We start from the raw sequence: 19,919 nt of genomic DNA, 5'->3' as shown, positions 1-19,919 counted from the left end.
AATAGGCAAGGCTTCGTTATTAGAGTTTTCATTTTTGTTTACCAATCTATTTCAAGGGTCCCGAACACCCTATTGGCTAAACCCAAAATTGGGCTAATTAACTGTGGTAAAAGTGAAAACTGCTTTCCATTTACATAACATTTCTAAAATTATAATAGGTAAAATAAAAACCTAAGATTCCAGGCCTATCTCGACTCATTATTATTTTAAAGATGAAAAAATCTTTGCACCTTAATATGAAATTGTGGTCTGGAGACGCTAAGCCTCATAACTTGGGTGGCATAGATAATACTAAGAGATTGTCACCTAATTTCGACTATAAGCCCAGGCAGAATATTGATAATTAGAATAAGGAGTGGTCAATCCTCCAAGGTCCATACAATCTGTGGACTCTAATTAAATCAGGCTCGGTAAGCTCACGACACGACAGAGCTTACGATTCCATTCTGAATTAAGCTATGTTTACAATATATATTACCCATGGTGTGAAACAAACAGCCTGCTCAAGGTGTACAAAGGGTCCGTTTAACGGCCCTATAAATATCTAAAAACCTTTGAAGTCTAGGCCTGCTACAATATGACAGACTAGAAATAAATACATATGATCCCAATGTAAGAGCAGCTCACAGTTGCATAAATTATATTTGGCTGGAGAGCACTTGTCTTTCAGTTAACATGTTTACGAGTACCTACCTATGTACACGACATGACCAAGGTTACCTACCTTTTTACATAATTATTATATCCCTGACTGCCATGGTATATTAGGAAAATTATCATGTGCTGGCGGTGCTGCACAAGCATGTTTGAAATAAAATATACAAAACTGGCCTAACGGGCGTTTATGAATTATGTATTTTACACCCTTGTGTCTGTATTGTGACCCTGGAAGTTTTAAACCACCTGTATCGTAAGTGCTCCTATGCACGGATTAAGTTTATAATAAACTACCCATGCCCTAGCCTCAAGGGCAAGTGCTTCTATGCACGGACCAGATACTGTTATCACTTATTTCACTTATCATGACTTGTCATAGTTTGATACTACACGTTTAATAAATTTAAGACCGTGGAATGTACCCACTACAAAAGGTTTTTAAAAATAGTGACTGAATGGTTTGCACGAACGGTTCTAGCACAGTTTCTGGGCGGTCACGTCTAGGGCATGACCCTCTAGTTCTCAATTTATACAAAATTATAGCATTGTGATACTGTTCGCTTTGCACAATAAAATAGGGGAACAGGAGCACGCCTTGCGAAAAGGCGAAGCTATTTTGAAACGCAAACCTTTCAAAAATGTTATGTTTTTGGTGTGCAACATGTAATTGTACACCCAAACAAATGCAATCATTTATTATATGTTAGCAAAACTCTGCCAAAGTGTTAGTCTGTCTCTACAGTGTAACCTGAAGGCATGAATGCACATGAATCTCTTGAAACATGGTGGATTAACTAATTTACACCCCGTCTGTGTCTTGCTCCTACCAAATCCACAAGTTGAGGACCTCAACCTATCTAGGCACCCTTCTTGCTCGAGACCTGAAAAATAATCTCATGCAGTCAAGTGTCGGAAAACCAGGTCCACACTCTTAGCACTACCGTGAATATATCTAAGAAGTCTGTATACTGCCTTCCAGGAGGCGGGATGTTAATAGACTAGCCTATATAGTAGGCCAGAGATATAGTATACAAAAGCACACTGGCCCAAATCCAGTAATATTATATGCATTTCAGAATACAAAATAATTGACTATTCTGCGTATATTTGATATCAAAAAGTTACAATTACCTACCCTTAGGTCATAAGGAGGATAAATATACATAAATATCAAATAGATTCGACAAAGTGTTGACCCTAGCATTGGATAAAATAGGTTCCTCTTAAACGGCATCTGCGCTGTTGGCTTTGGGCCCACGGGTGCCCGGCAAAAGGTCGGGGACCCCATGGTTCCGCACAGTTATTGCAAATAATGTAAAATCACAAAATAAACACAAATTATCATTTTGGTTAAAAACACATATGCGATGAGCTAAGGTTTCGAATTAAGTACCTTATTCTTAATCTGGAAAGAGAAGACTGCATATTCAGAATTAAGCTATGTCTATGAATGGTTTACATAAATTAAGCCACTTTAGCGTTCAGAAACAATCAAGTTTATGTCTACTAGTAGGCACCAGATAAGGTAAACTACTCATACTGCATATATAGACAATAATGAGTACAATTAAGGTCACTTGATGATAGCTAAACATGAATATAAGCAGAATGAGCTGCACCTATACAAATATCATTGATAAAGCTCTGTGGCAATTCTACATTTACCATTTGAACGCCAAGAGCACCAAAAAGCGTCGTAACTAGTGCCCACATGAGTATTATGATATGGCTTAAGCTCTCAAAGTAACCTTCACAATTTTAAGTAAGGTTTGTTTAGGTCCATTAGCTCGCGTTCGCGTTAGTAAAGCGTACAAACGATTAAATGCATTTTATAGCTATAACCAAATAAATAGCTCACACTGGCTCACAGTCATTAAAAGAATTCAGTAAAATCATTAAAAGTATTCCCTATGACATTTTATTAACTACCTACCCAATATTAACTTTGTGGGTAGTGATAGTGATATAACGAATATTTAAAATATTCGTCTACTTAATCCTGAGGGATTCTGGAAATAAGAAAGGTCTTGTCCTTGTTATATCCTGCAACTGCTTACCTTACTAGATAATTATTATCAAATTTGTCAATAATTGGGAGTTATAAATAAAAACTACTCGAGTACTTTATGATTTTTATCTTTTCATATTTTAATTACATCACTCCATATCACAGATGTTGTATGCTCCCTGAAGAGTAGACTGACTTATCTTCTTTTACATAGTTTCACATACATATAATTAAGTACTATAGCACCCTTGTGGTGACTCACTTATTTTCGTTGAAAATTTATAAGTACCTACATTAAATACGTATATAAAATGGAAAGTTAGTATCATAATATAATGGTATATAAAATTGTATGCTTTACTAAATACCTCTCTCCTCACATGTATTAAAATAAAGGGTGTACTACATAATTAATTAATTAATTAAACACTCCTAATATAATAATATTACATATACATAATATGTAAGTACATGTATAATCACATTGGCTTGGCGTCTTCCCACCACCAGGCGATAACAAACACGTCTCAATATATTACTTTAGGTTCCGAATATCGGTACAGTTGTTTAATGACAGCGTTTTACACAAAAATAAAACGCTAATTAAATAACTTACCATATTCGGAACCTAAAGTTTTAATCCTGCCTGGTGTAAATATGTATAATTTTGAGACAATGAGGTAATTTGCGTTTGTTTCTAACTGTCAAAATTGTCAAACGCAACTGCCTGAAGTGGTGGGGGTGTGGGAGAGAGATGGACGTATATGCTAGAAAAGGACAATACGACTAACTACAGTGTTGCCACTCTCAATATATTACTTTAGGTTCCGAATATGGTAAGTTATTTAATTAGCGTTTTATTTTTGTGTAAAACGCTGTCATTTTAGAAAACTTGAAAAGAAAACATGAATGAATTGAATGACAGTGATAGAGTGATTGTCAAACGTCAAACCTACGTCAACCGTCACCGAGCTGTCAAATGTGACAGTCGTTGTGTTGCCATGTTATTTATTTATTTCAATGACGTATAAAAGAGTGGACTCGGCATATTGTTCTATACATGCAATCAGTTATACAAATACCAAGCATTTCGATGCAGAATAAGTAAAAATTATGTTGTCACTTTCTAACCAATAAATTTTCCCTTATGTGGAAAAGGATAACAATACTTCAGTGCGTTCTGGTATGGCAACATTTTTCATTTGATGGTCACGTGACATACCTACTGTGGCCGGTCCGCCATATTCAGTTCACGTTTTCCAAGGTACATGAAGCGTCAAAGTGTTCTGTTATTAAAATAAAATATTGGATATTCGGAAGTTTTGCGAATATTTCTGTTTAATAATGTGGTGTAGTGGCGAAGGACAAGAAAGGACATAATCCCTAAGTGCAGTTTTGTTGGATGTGGCTCAAGAAAAAAGGAAAACCGGAAAAGTTTGTCGTTGCACCGGTATGTTTACATTTTAACTGAAATATTTGTTATTTCATAGATGACTGCCTTGTTATGGTGTGTATTTAGTTAATAACTAGCCAATAAATATTATTTGCGATATATTGGAATAAATTAAGGATTTATTTTCGATATTTTCGTACTATAGAAATTAGTACATTTGACAGTTAGTGATGTGCTTTTATATCGAATTTAAGAAAAGTTTGGGGAAGAATCTTAACATGTATTTGAAAGATTTTGTATGTAAATTTATATTTTCAATTAATTAGCAAAAATTGGACCAATCTCATTTTACGACGGACGGTATCCCTTCGCGCCTACTTTTTTCAAATTTGCCGCCTTTTTCTACTGAAAAGATCTGGTTGACCAAGTATATATGTATATAATTAAAACCTGTATCCTGAAAGCGGTTGTACTGAGGGAAAGTAAGTAATCATATATTATATAATATTTTTGTTTTTTCAGGTTACCGAAATCTGAACTGAATGTACGAGAAAAAAATGGTTAGAAACTATTGGAACAGAAAATATAAGGCAAAACACAAACTCTTGCTGATGAAAAGTGTAATTCAAACTTACCTTGATGTACTTTTCCAATATTATAGAAAAAACAAACTGAAAAAGAATCTTTCTGGAACTACCTGAACAAAGATGTATTATTCCGAATCAGAAATGAATAAAGAATATTTTTGTGTATGAATGTTGTTTTATTCTACATAGGAAGAATAATCTTCTTATGTTATATTTAACTAATAACGGTACCCTAGTTCACAATAGCGCTAATAAATGGTCAAGCAGGTCTTGTCAGTAAAAAAAGGCGGCAAATTTCAAAAATGTAGGTACGAAGGGATATCGTCTCATAGAAAATTGGAATTTTGCGCCTTTTTCTACCGACAAGACTTGCCTGACCATCTATGCATTTATATTATTAATTAAATTGCAACTTTGTGATATCTGCACTATCGTCTTAATTAATCGTAATTAGTACAATTATGAACTAGAGTAGGTATCGATAATGCAAACGGCCGTCATAAAGACTCATAAGCCAACAAATAGCGTTCTCTCAATTATATGTTATCTTAAAATACACGCCAACATCAACATTTTTTTCTGCTTTGCCTTAAGGCAGGCTTAGGGCTTAAGGTGGACTGGTAGAGAATGTCATAAGACGTATAAAGTCCGCCTTTTGTACACTATGTTTTTCTTCTCTTTAAGTGGATCTAATAGGTTTATGTGTTTAAAATGACGACAACTTAGTTTATCGATATCCTTGTCAAATATCAACTTGTTTTCCCAGCACTACAGACCGCCATGTTCAGTTCTCGGCAATATGGCGTCGGCCACACTTTTTTTGTAGGTATGTCGCTTCCATATGATTCTTTTTTCATTGATTTATTTTCTACCAAATCTACTTAACCTTTTGACCGCCACAGTCGGCTGTGGCCGTCAGCGGAAAGTCTTGCCCAGAACGCCAACGACGGCTACAGCCGACAGCTTCGCCAATGCAATAGGGACTAACGCGGGATTCCGTAAAGTTCAATTTCGCTTGAACAATCGCGATCGCCTGGCGTACGACAAATTCCTTCGCCGACGGGCGTTCAATAGGTTAAAGCATAGATAAATAGTATATTTTCTATAGATTTGCAATACGCGTGCGCCCGTCAGGGCAGAACATACGCAATGCGACAAAATTAAAACCACGTAACGTGGTCCACGTTTTAACATTCCTGGCAACATATCAAAAACAACCTATGTACTTTGGTCGGGTTATTTGTTACCCACCAAACCATACTAAATTTACGGTGGAGAATAAAAGTTCTATAAGAGCATCTCGTTCGGTCATCGCCCGGCTCTACCATTTTGACTACACGAAACTGACACGAAACAGCGCCATAGTGCCATCTAGCGTGTAATTTGGTAACTCAACATCATTTATGCGACCCGAGCAAGCAAAAGAATAATAGAATCACAAGCGTAGCGAGAAAATATTCATCGGCAAACATTTGACACGACATACGATTGTTGAGTAAGGAACCAGCTACTATTACATTATGAAAATAAAAGATACCTAATATATTGCCTACAATCTTTATTGAATAAATTACAAAAATGGTGTAAGTAATTATTTATTTCCCTCATTAAGGCAGTACATAATATGCATAAATCATATTCTTCATACCATACGCTAAAACAAAATTGAATAAAACCAGCGCCAATGTGTTTTAGTCAATATCTACTGGAAAAGCGTACTTTGGAATGGTTCTAACATTTAGAAGCAAACTTTGTGAATACAAATCACAGATCAACTGATAAACGCATCAAACAAAATTCAATTTTTAACTTGGACTTCCGGTAGATATGGAAGATAAACATTATAAATACATTTAGTTTTCTTAAGTAGGAATACGAACGGCGAAAACACACATTATAGGTCCTGTTAAACCATGTTGGGTCAAGATAACACATTATGGGTACATTTCCTGGATCTAAATCGCAACATCCGAATTTCGGCTTCCTGTCACTCGGTTTCACAAGACCGACAAAGGTGGAAATTTCGAGAAAACGGATTTCGAAAGGCTGATGCTGGGGTAAGACCTGGCTTAGGTGGTATTGGCATGAATGTTATGCCCGACACTCTTAGCTCTTGTATTTACGGAAATATGGCTGCGTCACTTCATTTGCGATATTAAGAAAAGAGATGCAACACAAATATTTACGCTAATACGGGTAATTGTGTCGAGGCAGTATTCACACCAATTGGCAGAATCCTAACACGTTCGCATTTAATAAATCCTAGTACTAGTTATCTAGTTAATGTATAGCGATGAGGCCAGATTCGAGAAGCTTCTGTATTTTAGCGGCGATGTCTGGGTTCTTGAGATGGTCCTGTAGAGCATGAGGGTCCTGCTGCATTTGCTCGAGGATGCAGCGCATCGCGGGGTCGCGCAGGATCGTCTGCACCTCGGGGTCGGCCATCGCACGTTTACGCACCTGCCGACAACATGTTCTTATTAAGAAACTTATCAAATTGGGCGGCTTTCAATTAATACTTTAGCACTGAAAGGATCAACATTTTGTAGTAGCTTGTTCTGATAAAATGCTACTAGAAAAATGCCTGTTTTGTTTTGTAAAATCTATTATTATCTATGGCAGCAAATTATTTTTTATTTAGCCCTATATCATTTTTACAACTCACTAATTTTAATGCATATTCACTTCCACATACAAAAATTCACAACCTTTCTAATAAACTCTTATCACTATCGACTATTTGCTAAAAGGCATATATTTGCCACTTGTGTGAATCAAATTATCCTTGTCACTTGTTGCCATGGTTACATTCTCCTGGGTCACTCATAGATAAGTCTATAAAAAAATAGTAAAGTATAACCTCTTCAGGGTTGGAGTTGAGCTGTGTCGAGCATGCTCGGTATCCTTCGAGCGCCTCCGCGTTGCTGGGGTCCAGCTCCAGCGCCTTCTGGTAAGCGGTCAGCGCCTTTGACGGCTGTTGCATGCCCTGGACAGAAAGATAGTGTTCATTAAAACAGTAACAGAATGATAGTGTTCATTAAAACAGTAATGTGTTGAAAACATTATGAAACCATAGTAAATAAAAGTACGTGTTCTTCTCTCACTCTCACTGAGCGTAAGGGAGATGGAAGTGCGTGCCCGGGAGCGCGGATATCATGTTGTTTATAATTTTTTTGTATGTTTAAATAAATAAAATAAAAAAGTAATTGATAAATTCCCTAGGCCTCCAGATTGCTAATTAAATTTATGGCAGCCGTGTTCTGATCCAAAGAATCCCGACTTTTTGAAAACTCCGTTTTCTGAACCTACTGCACCTTAAATAATACATACTTATAGCTGGTCTAGCAAATCTTGCCAGTAAAAAAAGGCGCGAATTTCAAATTATCTACGGGACGATATCCCTTCGCGCCTACATTTTTCAAATTTGTCGCCGTTTTCTACTGACAAGATCTGCTTGACCAGCTATAGTTACAACATAATTATAAGAACACTTTAAACTCTCGCGTTTTGTACACATATTTAATTACACAAACGGGTCTAACGCGATATAATTTCATTGTTTTTACCTTTAATTCCGACGTTTCAGCTGAGTTGCACCAGCTGTGGTCACGGAAAGACTGACGTCTCAACAAATGTCAACGGAGATATTAATAAAACACCACTAAACTACCCGAAATTAGTTAATAAAAACGTCGGAATTAAAGGTAAAAACAATGAAGTTATATCGCGTTAGACCCGTTTGTGTAATTAAATATAATTATAAGAAGTTTTAAATATTTTGACTTTACTATTTTTCTCACCTGTAGGATTTTCCCCTTCCTAATCCAGCCCTTGATGAACTTAGGGTCCAGTTTACAGCAGATGTCGCAGTCCCGAAGGCCCAGGTCGAACGCCGCCAGCTTGGTGTAGCAGGCGGCACGGTTGGAGTAAAGTTTGGGATCATCTGGGTTGCGTTTTATGGCTTCCGTGTAGTGCTTTACTGCATTGCTGTAATCGCCTGCACAAATATAAAATAATCAATTGATGTACAATGAAATAAAACAGGAGCAGAACCCTTGAGTCATGTGATTGTATAGTGTATATTATATCCTAGTTTTAATAACATAACTTCTATAACTCAAACATTAAATCGCGTCACTCACGCTATAGGTCTGTGTTGGTCAGCCAATGAACGCCTTGTAATGACTGAAGCTTTGGGTGACCCATTTTAATAATTCTAATTTGTTGTTCTAATAATTAGGGTTCCGTACCCAAAGGGTAAAAACGGGACCCTATTATTAAGACTCCGCTGTCCATCCGTCCGTCCGTCTGTCACCAGGCTGTATCTCACGAACCGTGATAGCTAGACAGTTGAAATTTTCACAGATGATGTATTTCTGTTGCCGCTATAACAACAAATACTAAAAACAGAATAAAATAAAGATTTAAGTGGGGCTCCCATACAACAAACGTGATTTTTGACCGAAGTTATGCAACGTCGGGCGGGGTCAGTACTTGGATGGGTAACCGTTTTTTTGCTTGTTTTGGTCTATTTTTTGTTGATGGTGCGGAACCCTCCGCTCCGCTCTTTTTTTGTAATTTAAATGGATGATAGATTACACTCTTGCGATCTAAGTAACCACTTAATACTGACAATGCTAACCTTTCTTAAAGTAATCGTTGCCCAATTCCTTCTCCTGTTCAGCCTTGACAGGATCAACGTAGGCTTTCCGCTCCTCCTCCACAATTCTCTTCTCAACCTCGCTCAGGAGAGTCTTGATCTCTGGTGTTCGGTGCTCAGACATGGACTTCTCATAGTAGGTTTTTGCTAACTTCCATTGCTCCATTTTCTTATATGCATTACCTAAAATCATATTACAAATATATTTCAGACAATCCCTTTAGGCAGCCAAAGGACATTTTGATCATAATGAGTTGTGCATTGGGGCATTATTAATTGTCAAAAATAACATAAACCTATACCACAGAATAAATAATACCTAGTACTACCGTATAGAAAGGAAATTTCCTACAAAACCGAAGTTTAACAGTGATTCAGGGACAAATCATGTTGTCCCTTTCTAATGTATGGCACTATCCCTTTCGGCTACTAAGGGTTGTCAAAAGTCATTATCTTATCTTGTGCATGCACAGGGACATCAAATTATGCCAAGCCTAAAATGGAATAATGCCCGAATGCTGCACTGCGTATACTTTTAATCAATTACTTTAACTTTGTGTTGTTACCATACTTTATTATAGCCCTATTGTTATCTGCCTCTAAATTTAATAATATGATTCCAACCTGAAAACATTGCTAGGTTCCTGGAGGAGCTGGTGTGGTTAGAGTAGGTTACCGCATTTTTACGCAAAATGGCACAATGGTTGTCCATTTGCGGAAAATGCCCACCAGAGCTAAGTACATTCAAAAAACTTACCAATTCTGGTAAAGGCTTTAGCTATTAACTTAAAATCAGCTCTATTCTCCCTTCCAATCTCTATGGCGTTCTCACACTCCTTGATGCACTTCTCATATTCTTTTTTCTCAAAATAAACTGCAGCCATATTTGTGTAAAATGTTATATCTGAGGAATCATGTTCAATAGCTTTCCTATAGTGGTGAATAGCAGCATCAAAGTCCTTTTTTTTATAACATTCATTGCCAAGATCTTTTTCTTGTAATGCCAGTCTTCTGTTTTCTGGTAAATCATCGTATTTGGGTTTAGGTGGTTCTTGTTTCTCTGGTGGTGGTGATGGCTTCTTCTCCGGTGCTGGTGGGTCTACATCCATGGGCCATTCACTACCTTTGAGGTTGATACCGAGGTAATGACCAAGGGTTTTTGGGAAGCGCTTATCTTTGTTTTTAGTTATGTTGCGAGTATCAAAGGGGTTTGATGCAATGGACTGAAATAAATGAAGATATGCCTCAATAAGGTCTGCATTAATAAATCTAAATGTACTGTATATTAATCTATTTAGTAATATACATAAACCACTTTCTCATAGATTGTTGCTATGGTAACAAATTGATCCCTCAAACTATGACTTTGTAACCCATCATCAGTACTTTCCGAAGAAGAAGAGTTTAAAAGACAAGAACCAATGGAAGTGTACCAAAAATCAAAGTTAATAATCACTAGCACATAGGTTATCTGCACAGGTTAATTATTCCAAAATAAATTATAGGCACATTGACAGTTCACTTAGTAAGTAGGTATTTCGGATTCAATTAATTTACAGTTATAATGTAAGAAAGATTATTTCATAAATATAAATAAAATGTAGTTACCAGATAGTACTCACCATTACTAATTTCATGTATTCTGGATCCTTCATCCACTCCCTGCATTCTGGATCATTCTCCAGCCTCTGCATGAACTCCTTAAGCATGCCAGCCTGTCCTCGCACCTCGTCCAGCCCTGACACCAACTGCTGATTCCCAGGCTCGTGTTTCAGTCCCAATTCGTAAGCTGCGATTGCTTCATCGAATCTACCTAGGAAAGCAAGTGCTGAACCCTTTCTAGAATACCCTTTGCCCCAAGTGGGGTTAAGAGACACTGTCTTTTCAGCGTCCTCAAGAGCCTCATCATATTTTCCTGCCTTAGCGTGAGCGGCTGACCGGTTGCTGTACAGAACGTGGTTATTCGGGTCTAAAGCGATAGCGTCCGTGTAACACTTTATCGCGACATCATAATTCCCGGCAGACAACGCCTCGTTACCTTTTTCCTTTAACTGGTTAACCTAAAACAATTATCATAAGTTAATACTAAGTAATCCATAATGAAAGTTTAGTTGATAATCATTATAACCTAACTCACCTGTTCCATAATTGCTGATGCTTGTGATTAGGTTTATTAGTTAAATCTACTGTAATCTGTGTATAGTAAGAGTTTTCAATGAAACAATATCAATATCACCAGTATTTCTCTTTGTTCGTTAAACACAAAATATAGCTTAGCGTAGCGCAAGATACCAAACCGAATATGAATGAAATGACAATTCAAAATAATTCGAGAAAATTCTCGTAAGATCCGAATAGTTCGTTTCTTTACACGGTGGCACGCTTTTATAACAATGTTTTTGTAGCAACATCCAATAACGATAGATGCCTGAATAGGAACGGAATAATTAAGGTGCACATACACTCATCTCTTTATTTACTATAGTGTGTCAAAGGACTGTCTTATTTCAAATATAGACATAGAGAGTCATACTATCTTTGTCTTACACTAATACTAGCACCCAAAAGAAAAGGATGAGTATAATTTTTTTTGTACCTATTTACTAACAAATTGGTTTGACCATCTATATGGTTATGGTTTAGTATATGTTGGTAGAGAGCTTCATTAATTTAAATTAGGCACATAAAATAATTGTAATAATCATGTAGGCCAGAAGTAATTACTTGATTCCTAATTACTCATAAGTCATTGTTAGTGCCTAAGGCCAAGCGCGCACCACGATTTTAAATCGTGCGACGCGATTTTAAAATCGCGCTGTATTACATATTTTCTTGTCACATGTGCGCGCACTGGCATATAAACACATACGTTGCATTTCTGCGACAAAATAATCGCGCGACAAAGGATCGTGGTGCGTTCTTGGCCTAAGTAAACGTCATTGATCAGGATCACATTAGTCACATCACTATTCAATGACACAAATTTAAAAAAAAAACCAATGGAGGCACTTGACGCACTTGACAAGCGTTTTATTTTCATTTTCGAAATTTATCCTGACCCAAGCTAGAAACCTGAGAACGAGTTGCAGCACAAATTAAAAGTGCAACGTACAAGTGTTTTAAATAAAGGAATACAGTGTTAGTGTTATCGTTCGTGATTAGCGTCGCAACGCTTAGTGTTTTGTAATTAGTATAGTACTTGTGGGGAATACCAAGTGTATCGATGGCCGTTTGAACGTTTCCGTGGTGTATTTGTTGAACTCCTGGAGCAGTGAGTCACCGAAGCATAGTATCGGGCGGTCGCCATGGACACCGACGATGGGGAATCCTCGAGCAGCGGGCCGATGTCCAGCTTGAATAGCTTGTTTTCTTTCACAAGCCCTGCCGTCAAGAAACTCCTGGGCTGGAAACAGGTTGGACTCCACATATGCAATACATTTTCTTTTCTATTTAGGTGGTGCATACAATATTTTGTTACTGTAATTTCCTAATGTTTTACAAATTTAGGTTAATTTTATTAGTATTAAATGTATGTAAAATATGGAATCTCAATCTTCTAAGTACACTCACTATTCGTTTTAGTCTCAATCACAAGGAAAAATACTTTTATAATCATCTATGATTATATATGTGCAACAAACTAGTCATGACCTTTTTTGGCAAGCTAGCTATTGCATGGAATTTTGTGTTCTGCTCAGTTGTGTTGACATGAAATAAGGGAGGATATACTGTGTGTTTATTGTGAGGGAGGTTTGATATGTGGTCGGAATTGTAGTGGTTTTTCTCAAGCATGTACAGTGAGGACTACTGGGTTAATAAGTTTAATCCTCTTTCTCACATTTATTCTGCATATGCTTTGAGAAGGGTAAAGAAAGTAACTATTAACCAGACAAAGAAAATCCACAATAAACTCCCAAGCCAGCTGGTCACCGTGGGAGTACTAGACCAATACCCTCCAACAAAAGAAACTAAAAAAAAGTGAATCCGTCAAAATTGCAACACTGAATACTAGAACATTAAGACAGCAAGAAAGCTTGATCAACCTACAAAACGGGCTTGAAAATATAAATCTTGACATGGGGCCTTACTGGTCCAGAGTTGCAGAGGACAGAGTAGAGTGGAGAAGGTTGGAGGAGGCCTATGCTAAAAGGCACACACATATTGTAGTAAAAAATAATAATAATAATATTGACTTAATAACCGTTGTACCCAAGGATCAGAAATAAAAGGCTACATAGATAGATAGATAGAAAGAAAGTAACATTGGCAAAAACTGAGGTACAGTCGGACAAGAAATTGTAGAAATGAAAAAGTGGCAACATTGCAGTGTCATCCCTTTCAAATCATCTAAGAAAACAGGATGACACTACAATGTTGCCACTTTTTCATTTCTACAATTTCCTGTCGGACTGTACTACGCCTTCACATGTGTTACAATTTATTCTGCCTCTTAGTATAATAGCTAAAATAAAAGACATTAGATGACATTACTCACTGTTGGTAAGTAATTATAATAGTTAACTTCACTACAGCCCCGTCTCCATATCGCGCGGCAAGCTATCGAACATTGGCTCGCGCGGCTGCCGCGCGAGCCAATGTTCGATGGTTTGCCGCGCAATATGGAGACGAGGCTTACTAAGTAAAAGTAAACTATGCCACAAACCAACTACTTTACTTGGTTTACTAAACTATGTTCATTCAGGCGACAGACCTCTCAATTTTAATTTTAATTAAATAGGAATGAATAATTGAATTTGACATGAATTTGAATTTTAACTTAATTTAATTGTTTAATTTTGATTTTTATATAATTTTAATATTTTTTATTACATGTTAATTAGTTTTGTTCTGTGGTTATTATTTATTTATTTTTATTTTAATGTATGTTTAGCATGTAGGCACTAACTCCTAAATGTAAGTACTTGTAATACTAACAATTTTATGAACCTATGCAGCCTGAAATAAATATATTGAAATTAAAAAGGCTTGGCTGGTTGAATTGTACCTATTATGAGAAGTGTATGCAGTATCCATAACCGTGGTTGGACTGCCTAATCACAAGTTTTAAATATGAATGGCAAAGTATTGGCTATAGTCATACAACTAGCAAACATTTAAATCTCAAATAAAGCCACCTTTAACTAGAAAATCACCTTAACTCTATTATAAACTACCAGTTACATATAATTAATAATATGAACTACTACTCAAAAAAGCCTTGGTGTCCAATACTAATTTGACATGACTAGGGATAGACCACGATGTTTGGAACAGTAATGGTAATGGCACCACTTTTCATCTACCTAAACCTAGGAACAACGCTACACGGATCAGAAGTTAAACTATGGTCTAATAATTACACATACAACACAGTTCTAGAGATCCTGGTCTAGGAGTAAGAACCAATTTGCAATTTGAACATGAAGCAATTTGGGAAAAGACTATCAAATGCTCTGGCACCCTTTCAACTGCCACCTGCACCAAGTACCTACAATGAAAAGTTAATAGTGTCGTATTTGTCAATCACATTTTTATATTCAAGTGATATGAGTCACCAGTTAAGTAGTTCTGCAAATAATGAATCATGAAGTACAAAACATACTTTTATAGTCAATTTCTAAGTAACAACTGCGCCCATGTTGTTTTTTTCGTGAGAACTTGATATTGTACTTCCTTGTAACGAATTTTGAAAATCTACCTATAAATTCTTGTAATAATAATAATATTACATTTGGAAGTTTCATTTATACTTATGAAACTTACATACATTTAAAATTATTTTTGATAAAGTTTTTTTGCTTTTTAGGGTTCCATAGTCAACTAGGAACTCTTTTAGTTTCGCCATGTCCGTATGTCTGTCTGTCCGTCCGTCCGGGCCTTTGCTCCGTGATAATTAATGCTAGAAAGTTGTAATTTGGCATGGATATCTAAATCAGTTACGCCGACAAAATCGTAAAATAGAAAAAATTTTTAGCTCCCCTACACTAAAAGTGGGGATGATTTCTTTTTGCTTCAACCCTATAGCACATAGTCTGGGGTGTTGGATTGGATAGGTCTTTCAAAACTAATAGGGGTCGACGAATTCTTTGATAAACATATGTAATATTTTCGAAAATAATCGCTCCTACAGCACAGAATAAATAATGTACTAGGTACAAATGTGACCGGCTAAACCATTTTTAGGGTTCCATAGTCAACTAGGAATTATAGTTTCGCCATGTCCGTCCGTCCGTCTGCGGCTTTGCTCCGTGATCGTTAGTGCTAGAAAGCTTAAATTGGACAAGGATATATAAATCAGCTACCCCGACAAAGTCGTAAAATAAAAATTAGAAAAAAAATTAGGGTGCTCTCCTCCACGAAAAGTGGGGATGATTTTATTTTTCGCTTTAGCCCTATAGTTGGAGGTGTCGTTGGATAGGCCTTTATATGAATCTCTAAAACGAATATGAAGTACATTTTCAAGAACCATGTTTTGATAAACAATATTTTCGGAAATAATCGCTATTAAAGAAAAAAAAATGTGTCCTCCCCCTCTCTAACTTTTGAACTATTGGTCCAAAAAAATGAAAGAAATCGTGAAAGTAAAGCTTAGTAAAGACTTACAAGGACAACTATAGCGAACTTGATCGGTTAAGCCGTTTTGGAGTTTTTACAAAGTCTATTTTGACGGACGGGTAACTACGGTACACTGAGCGTGGGCCGATATGCGCTTGGCCGGGTTTTTATTATATAAATCAATTTAGGACATATCCATCCACTGCTGGTGACGATAATAGGCCTTTTCTTTATAATACCCGTTTTCCACCATACCATCTCAACGATACTATAGGTAAATTGCATTCTCATTGGTCGACAGCATAATTTTCTCGTTAAGGCAGTTGCGATTCAATAATCAACAATTGTCAATGTCAATATTATTTCAGGGCGACGAGGAAGAAAAATGGGCGGAGAAGGCCGTAGACAGCCTCGTGAAGAAGCTGAAGAAGAGGAAAGGAGCTATAGAAGAATTAGAACGAGCACTGTCATGCCCCGGGACTCCATCTAAGTGTGTCACCATACCACGCTCGCTCGATGGCCGGTTACAGGTATAACTGTGATCAAATTAACTGTTATAAGGGATGGAGAAATAAAATGTTGTAGCATTGGAAAAATATGTAAGTGTGACACTTAAACTTATATGTTTCAGGTTTCCCACCGCAAAGGGCTGCCACACGTGATTTACTGCCGCGTGTGGCGCTGGCCCGACCTACAGTCCCACCATGAGCTCAAGCCCCTCGAGATCTGCCAATACCCCTTCAGCGCCAAACAGAAGGAAGTCTGCATCAACCCCTACCACTATAAACGGGTGGAGAGCCCCGTTCTCCCTCCTGTGTTAGTACCACGACACTCGGAATTTCCACCTGGGCATCCTCACATGCCCTTCCAAAGAATTGCGGAACCCGCAATGCCCCACAATGTTTCTTATTCCGGATCGGGCTTCCCGCCTTCGGCCAGTTCTGAACTCCCGGACACGCCTCCACCGGCGTACTCCCCGCCCTCGGACGACATGGAACCACCGGGCGAAGTGGCGCCCGTGTCTTACCAGGAACCGGTATATTGGGCTTCGGTAGCCTACTACGAACTGAACTGCAGAGTCGGCGAGGTGTTTCATTGCAACTCTCACGCTGTCGTCGTCGACGGCTTCACGGATCCCTCCAACAACAGCGACAGATTCTGCCTAGGACAACTGAGCAACGTCAACAGAAACTCGACCATTGAAAACACCAGACGCCACATAGGAAAAGGCGTGCATTTGTTTTACTCGGGCGGGGAAGTGTACGCCGAATGCCTGTCCGACGCCGCCATCTTCGTGCAGAGCCGCAACTGCAACCACCACCACGGCTTCCACGCCTCCACCGTGTGTAAGATACCGCCCGGCTGCTCCCTGAAGATCTTCAACAATCGCGAATTCGCGCAGCTGCTGTCTCAGAGCGTCAATCACGGCTTCGAAGCGGTCTACGAGCTCACCAAGATGTGCACGATCCGAATGTCGTTCGTGAAGGGATGGGGAGCGGAGTACCACCGCCAGGACGTGACGTCGACCCCGTGCTGGATCGAGATCCATCTCCACGGGCCGCTGCAGTGGCTGGACAAAGTCCTGACGCAGATGGGGTCGCCCCACAACGCCATCTCCTCTGTGTCCTAGCTGTGTGCCCGAATTCCGACCCCACCGTATGTATTTCCTTCGTATTACTCGTGCGACCATTTAATGCACGCGAATTGCCCTCGTATTACTGCATTTTAAACGCGAACATTTTGTACATTTGTACATTATTTTACTTTTATAAACGTTTAACTCGCGCAATCTTTTACACATATAGGTATCAGTTGTTATACCTATTGCCAACTATTTTAATGGCTTTCGTAACCTCGGTATTTTACTTGAAAACATTATTGTGGGTTAAAGTTTAGTAGCGTTTAACACATAGAAATTGAAGTACAAATTTCACTAAAATGTATGTGATAAAATGTGCGAAAGCTATCGCTAATGTCAAATGCAGATCATATATAAGACTCACCTTATAAGCCCGGTAAAAATGAATTTGTATGGTTACCACGGCGATATTGAAATAAAACCTAATAATTATCAGTTCGAGTTTGAGTTTTGCAATGTAAGTAGCTATGTATATAGCGAGTTCTGGACATTTACGTAGCGTTTTGACGAAACCTTGTGACGTTTTTAGTTCTATACATATAATGCAGTACCTATTTAAGTAATAAAATCCGATTTGTAGACAATAGTGATAAAACAGGAAGCAAAAAGATAGCAAGGAAGGTACATATTAGTATGTTGCAGCAAAACAAAATTGATAGCCCAGAAGCATTGAGCTGAGTGCCCAGAAGTATTGAGCACTCAGTCAAAAGTATCTTCCACACTCATTGTTTAAGATATAATATATCTCTTTGTAAAACCATTTGAGAATGGTAGGTAGATACTTTTGACGCGTAGTTTTCAATATTTCTGGCCAGATGTACATTAGTGTGCAATATAATAGCAGTTTATTTATAGTAGAGTAACTTGAGTACCTAAATAATTTCTGAAAATAGGCTATGGACAATAATGCTTAGTCGTGAGCGAGCACTATCACTAGATCCTAAAGCAAGCAAGCAAACAAACCAAGTAGTCGGTCAAAAATCAACTGTCTTAATGAACGACCATTGGTGCACTCTGCGAGGAAGAGCGCCTTATAGAAACGTGTAATTTTTTCAGAATGAGATTGGTGTAGATGTAAAGCTTGGATTGAAAATAATGGGCAAGATATTAAATAGAAATAATATTACACAAATTTATATTTATCATTGGGTTTTCCAGTTTTATAAGAATTGTCGCTAGGAAGTAGAAAAGCCGGTTTTCATAATTATTGTTATTTTTACTTCCAATATTATTTAGGTTAAGTGTTTATAGTTAATTTTGAATTAGTGTTGAAGAATATTTAAAAAAAGTTCCAATATGATTGATCTAAAGTGATGATTTTCCCATCATTGTAATTATCTCATTGACTGCTATTTACATTGCACACAGCTGTACATATGTGTTATGTAAACAAGCTAACAAAAGTTCATGTCTCAAAAAAGTCTCAGTTCATTTTTGCTCTTGCTGATGTTATCGTTGGTAGAAGGATACAATGGCTATAGGCGCAATTATACTGTTATAGCTTCAATAGTTTTTCTAAATAAGCTCAAAGTAAGTGTCCAAGCCGTAAGTCATCTAAGTGTAATTGTTAAAATAAGTATAAAGACATAAATTAAGAAATAATTATACTCTTAAATGTTTATGACAAGATAGATATTATCAATGTACATAATGCTCTATAATGGTATTTTTATTTTAAACAAGTCCAAATTTATTGTATGAAACCTTGCATGCTTTTTGTCAAGGTAAATCGGTGATATTATCAATATATGTACGGATCGTATGTTATTTTAGGGCATATTTTTGTAAGAATTAATTCATAGTTTAGTCAAAATAGCAGCTTTATATTTATGTATTTTGTATGTTTTGTGACTTTGCAATATTTATACCATTTGCAAAACGAATTTATAATGAAGAAATACCGCTTTCCAGATCTGCCTTGTATTTATAGAGTAAAAAGTATTGAGCATTCCTTTCATTATTCGAAATAATACTATTATTTATCAGTTATAGAATATAAAATCAAACACGTCAAACTGTAACTGTGTATTTAGTAGTAGAATCGTCATAATATACTATATGTACATGTATATGCATTTTAAAACATTGCATGTAAAATGTACACGATTGCTCAATACTTTTGGGCAAGGTTTTTTCGACACCGATGTGCGAATGTTCGCTTTTACAATATATCTTGTTTTTTGAGAAGGGTAACAAATCTTTGCAATATATTGTATAAATTATGTAAAAGTCACAGGTAAAATAGTTAAATAAGTGATATGTGTTCTATATGTTGTAATAATCTAAAACATGGACTGTTAGTAAGACATGCTTCTGATTGTAAGTAGTATCTAATTTTGTTGCAACTTATGCCCACAACAGACTTGGCTTTTGTATTTTCGTAAATATGGCGTTAGTTTCGTTTGCAATATAAAAGGAAA

General features: G+C 37.1%; 2 protein-coding genes across 2 annotated transcripts; one reads left to right on the top strand and one right to left on the bottom strand.

The window, feature by feature from the left end:
• Positions 1 to 6,188: 6,188 nt before the first annotated feature.
• On the bottom strand, positions 6,189 to 11,623 carry LOC134648129 (stress-induced-phosphoprotein 1). The gene is made up of 7 exons (XM_063502603.1): positions 11,443 to 11,623; positions 10,928 to 11,365; positions 10,063 to 10,528; positions 9,288 to 9,488; positions 8,446 to 8,642; positions 7,506 to 7,631; positions 6,189 to 7,105 (listed from the first exon to the last, which is right to left on the bottom strand). Exons 1-7 carry the CDS (start codon positions 11,449 to 11,451, stop codon positions 6,926 to 6,928), a joined length of 1,617 nt encoding a protein of 538 aa, XP_063358673.1. The 5' UTR covers positions 11,452 to 11,623; the 3' UTR covers positions 6,189 to 6,925.
• Positions 11,624 to 12,287: 664 nt separating this feature from the next.
• LOC134648118 (protein mothers against dpp) lies at positions 12,288 to 17,864 on the top strand. Its single transcript, XM_063502592.1, has 3 exons — positions 12,288 to 12,718; positions 16,229 to 16,390; positions 16,492 to 17,864. Exons 1-3 carry the CDS (start codon positions 12,611 to 12,613, stop codon positions 17,488 to 17,490), a joined length of 1,269 nt encoding a protein of 422 aa, XP_063358662.1. The 5' UTR covers positions 12,288 to 12,610; the 3' UTR covers positions 17,491 to 17,864.
• The last annotated feature ends 2,055 nt before the right edge of the window (positions 17,865 to 19,919 follow it).

The sequence above is a fragment of the Cydia amplana genome, chromosome 1 (assembly GCF_948474715.1).
Source record: "Cydia amplana chromosome 1, ilCydAmpl1.1, whole genome shotgun sequence".
In the NCBI taxonomy this organism is placed as follows: Eukaryota; Metazoa; Arthropoda; class Insecta; order Lepidoptera; family Tortricidae; genus Cydia; species Cydia amplana.
Note: the sequence above shows the minus strand (reverse complement) of the source record. Positions and strands in the feature narration are given on the sequence as shown.